The 4366-nt window shown below is 44.0% G+C and overlaps 1 protein-coding gene across 5 annotated transcripts in view; it reads right to left on the minus strand.

The window, feature by feature from the left end:
* XYLB (xylulokinase) overlaps positions 1 to 4366 on the minus strand; it is a 204372-nt gene that overhangs the window by 168879 nt on the left and 31127 nt on the right. For 3 of the 5 annotated variants that reach the window (XM_019508103.1, XM_019508106.1, XM_019508105.1), the window contains exons 9-12: positions 4105 to 4223; positions 2951 to 3032; positions 488 to 528; positions 20 to 83 (exon numbers count right to left, since the gene is read on the minus strand). In XM_019508103.1, coding sequence (XP_019363648.1) covers positions 20 to 83; positions 488 to 528; positions 2951 to 3032; positions 4105 to 4223 — 306 coding nt within the window. Of the gene's footprint in view, positions 1 to 14; positions 84 to 487; positions 529 to 2950; positions 3033 to 4104; positions 4224 to 4366 lie in introns of all 5 variants that reach the window. The other 2 variants (XM_019508104.1, XM_019508110.1) reach the window with 2 other exon arrangements.

Raw genomic sequence — 4366 nt, forward strand, 5'->3', positions numbered from 1 at the left:
GGATTACAGAGAATGTGACCTTCTGTTGCAGGCATTGGTTCTTGAATCCACAGAAACAGAGTGTCACTTGTACCAAGGCTAATCTGGGGAAGAAAATAATTGAAGTGTTATCACAACGTGCACGGAAGGCAATACAGAAATTAAATGAAATCCATTTGTTCTTATTGCTAATTGTTTTTAAGTCACACGTTAAGTCAATTGGATTCTTATTGCAGAGAACTCTGGTTTGGTTGTCACCCCAGTGAAATATAGTCCAGAACTAGCAAGAGACTTAGGGATTCATAAACGTCCCCAGAGTTTGCTTATCATCCTTCTTCCAGCTCCAAAAAGGACTGAGAATCAGAGTCCAGCACACAGAAAAACAACAGCTTCTCTATTTTGGTTTAGTTGATGACCCACAGTTATCATCCAAGTTTGTATTTTATATTCTACGATGGCTTTAATTACTCAGGGTCTGGACAGCTGTCATGAACACATTTTAACTTACTGCAATGTCCCCTTCTTCAAGCCTCATTCCTGCCAGTGATGCTGAAAACATAAATAATAATGTTCAACTGGTAGTTAAGCATGCAAGGTAATAATACTGCCCCAGAGGTCACACACTGTTCTGTGCAGAAAAACTGCACAAAAGGGGCTTATGCACCACCTCAAAATAAGACTTTGTGCTTGTGCTAGCTTTTGCTAAAATACTGAAGTGAGTCTCTATTTGGAATCACAGAATGAAAGGACTTAGAGATGAAAAATCTGTCATGGTATCTTTAGTCCAGTGCAGCACTGCTCTCTATGGTACTGTTTCTAGTGTTTTATCCACTCAAGTTTTAAATGCATCTTAGGCCCAAACCTAAGTATTTAAACAGGTGAAGATTCCAATATGCTCAAGTGCTTTCCTGGATTTAAATTTCAGAGAGGAAGGAGGACTTTGTAGCTAATACATGTAACTAGAACTAAGGAGGTAAGGGGGAATCCTGGCTCTGTGGGCCACACCCTGTGCTACTGTGGTAGATAATTTTTGAAAAATAGGGCTTCTGTACTACAGACTGCAACAGCTTTCAAGATTTACACAAATGTCCCAAATTCAGCATATATGACACAGCTAGGAATTCTGAAATCCTTGCAATCTTATCTAAATCAGAATTTCAGTAAAAGATACCAATACACCTCTGAACTCACACGATAAGTGAAAAAATTATTTTTCTAGGATTTTGAGGTATGAACCAAAGTACTGACTGCTTGCAGCATACTTTTTAGTAGGCTTTGCCTTCTGTCCCTATATTATTATTTTCTAAAACTATGCTATTTATTCTACCCAAATAACTGTCAAGCCACTGTCATGCCTTTAGGGACTGCCATAATATCTTGAACAAATACTATAAGATTGTCCATCTCATTTTCTCTAGGATTTCTATACCTGTACAACCTTTACATTTTAAAGGGTGATTTATATTAAAGACTTGGGAGTTGGTTTATATTCATTTAGATAGTTTAGTTGAACTGGGTTTTTTTCCCTTTTTATATGTAGGCCAGCAACATGACAGAAGGAAAGAGTACTTAGAATGAGTCTCTAACTCAGGGGTGGGCAAATACAGCCCACAGACCAGACGCAGCCTGCAGAGGGACTCTGCCCACCCCACAGCAGGTCCCTCGGTCCCACTTGGTGCAGGGGCCATCCGGTCTATGGTGTGTCCTGCTGCCCCTGGGCATACAGCAGGGCTTGGGCAGCTCCACAGCTGGACACCACTGCTAGGCAGCCCAGGCAGTGGCAGCTCCTTCCACCTACTGCCACTGCCAGCCCCAGCTCCTGGTGGCGACCTGCGCGCGCAGCCTTGGCCCCAGCCCGCACCCACTCTGGACTCTTACCCAGGCAGAGCAGACCAGCCAAGATCTGCACACACAGCCCCAACCCCAGCCCGCCACTCACCTGCTTTGAACCACCCACAATGAGCAGAGCAGCAGCAGCCAGGCAGAAGTTGCTGCTGGGTACAGGGGTAAAGCGGCCGCCTCCCCCACACTGCTGCCGGACCCTTCTTGCTGTGGCCTCCCAGAGCCTGCACCTGGGCTATCCTGCGGCTCCTTTCCATTGCCACTGTTGGCCTCCTGGGCACCTGAGAGGCAGCGCTGGTGGTAGTGGTGATAGTGGTGGAGAACAGGTACAGGGCAGCCTGGGTGTGGACTTTGGGCGGCCACAGCAGAAAGGGCCCAGCAGTGGCGAAGGGGAAGCGACCGCTTTACCCCTGTGCCCAGCAGCAGCTTCTGCCTGGCTGGTGCCACTGCTCATCATAAGTGGGTGGGTCTGGAGCAGATGCAGGGTGTGCCAGGGTCAGGGCTGTGTGCATAGATCCTGCCTGGTCCAGAACCGGTCTGGCTCCAGCCAAGGTGAGTCCAGAGTGGGTGTGGGGCAGGCCAGGCCTGTGCACTCAGCTGCTGCTGGGAGCTGGTGCCAGGGAACAGCCACAGGGTGCACAGGCTCTGGGGTATTGCAGGATGGGGTGCTGTAGCAGGGTGCGTGAGCAGATCCAGGGGGCAGGGGCAGTGCTGACCACCCTGTGACAGCTCCCCAAAACTGCCTATGGGGCCTGTGAGCCCAGATAATTGCCAGTCTCTGATCTAACCTCTGTCTCCACTTTACAACTAGGAAGAGGAAAACCAAGCACTTCAAAAAACAAATTTGCTTAAAAGAACATGGAACTACTTGTTGGCAAGAAAAAATTTTGAAGCGTCAATAAACCTAACCAAATTGATTAAGGTGCAAATAAAGTGCACCGTGATAGTGAGTGGCACTAACAAGTCTATCTGCAGTAAATATCACACAAAGTGTGCTTATCCTAGAAGAATCAGCAATAGAAGGCTGTTGGGAAAAAGTTCCTATCCATTAGAACTGATGAGATGGAGTCACTGGATATGAGTATACAATCCCACAAAATCCTATCATCATACATGTTTACTCTCTCACCTGGATTGTCCCCAGTAAATGCTACTACTTTGCAGTCCGGACTAAACCCATAGCGCTGAATATAATATGGAGCAATGGAGCCCTAAAGACAAAATAAATACATACTAAGGAAAGCTGAAAAGTGCACAGTAACCATGCAATGTTGAAGCACAGACGGACATCCAGCTGATTGTACAGTAGCTACAATTTACACTGTGAGCCTTTAGAGATTTTTTAACTGAAATCTTTGTAGGACATGCACAAAAAATCTTCCAAGAAAAATTCCTTACATCAGATTCTAAAATAGGCAAGACAATAACAGCATTTTAATATTTTAGTTTTGTCTTCCTTTTTTTAGAGCAAGAAACATGAGTGTATACCTATGCACACAGATTCAAATATTTCTCTTTACTTTTATAGGTACATTTGGACAGGTATATATGCAAGTAAGCAAAGGCATACAGCTAGCATACTTCTCTACATCAAATGCTTTGTAGCATGTCTTATTTTAGGTCAAGAATCCTATTCCTTTAAGTCTCACTCACCAGTAATTGAAATGAGACTATCCTTAAAATAAGAGGACACTTTTAGTTATTGTTACAAATTTTCCTCCCTGTTTTCACTGCTGATACCAAGAGATTAGCACTCCACACTAAAACCACAGCCCATTAGCAGATGGGTCAACTGTATTATTAGCAAGCAGTGCTGGTGTTAGGATGGCTGGGTGACAACTCCCATTCATACACACTGCCCGCGCTAAAAGTTCTTCCCATGGCAGCAGCTCAGAGCAAGTCAATCAATTTATGCAAATATTCAGCCTGATCTGACTTGACAATATGACCAGTAAAAATACACTAGGTGAACTCTGGGGCTTTAAATACCTCTTCTGGTCACTGGGGTTAATCCATCAGACCAGAAGCAGTTTAAGACGACCACATAACATCATGGCTAAAAAATTTGAATGTCATTCTCTATTTTTGCAGTGCTGTTGATTTAGGACAAAGGGAATAGTATAAACACTGTATATTCTTCTCCCATCAAACAAATGTGTGTGGGTGTTATAGGAAGCTTCTATCACTAGGGCACCTGCCAAAGAAGTTACAACAATCTTTGTCCTTTAATCCATAATCTTTCAACACCTTATACGGGAGAAGTTGTTTTGCACTGGCACATACCAATACTGAGCTGGATGGTACAGTGTGTCCCAGTTTCTCTTCCAGCCCAGGTGCGCAAGCATTGAGGCAAGTCATGGACCACCTTTTATCACAAATTTGCAGTAAATTCATCCCAGAACCTAGTTAGACAACAGCATTGAAACCAAAATGTAGATCTTGAGACATGAGATCAGTCTTATGAAAACAGAACAGACAACATTCAGTCAAGGTTCTCCCATATTAATTGACAAAAAAAAAGAACAGAAAAGAAAGGAGGAAAAAT

Source organism: Gavialis gangeticus, unplaced genomic scaffold (genome assembly GCF_001723915.1).
Source record: "Gavialis gangeticus isolate Ggan-Ray unplaced genomic scaffold, GavGan_comp1, whole genome shotgun sequence".
Lineage (NCBI taxonomy): Eukaryota > Metazoa > Chordata > Crocodylia > Gavialidae > Gavialis > Gavialis gangeticus.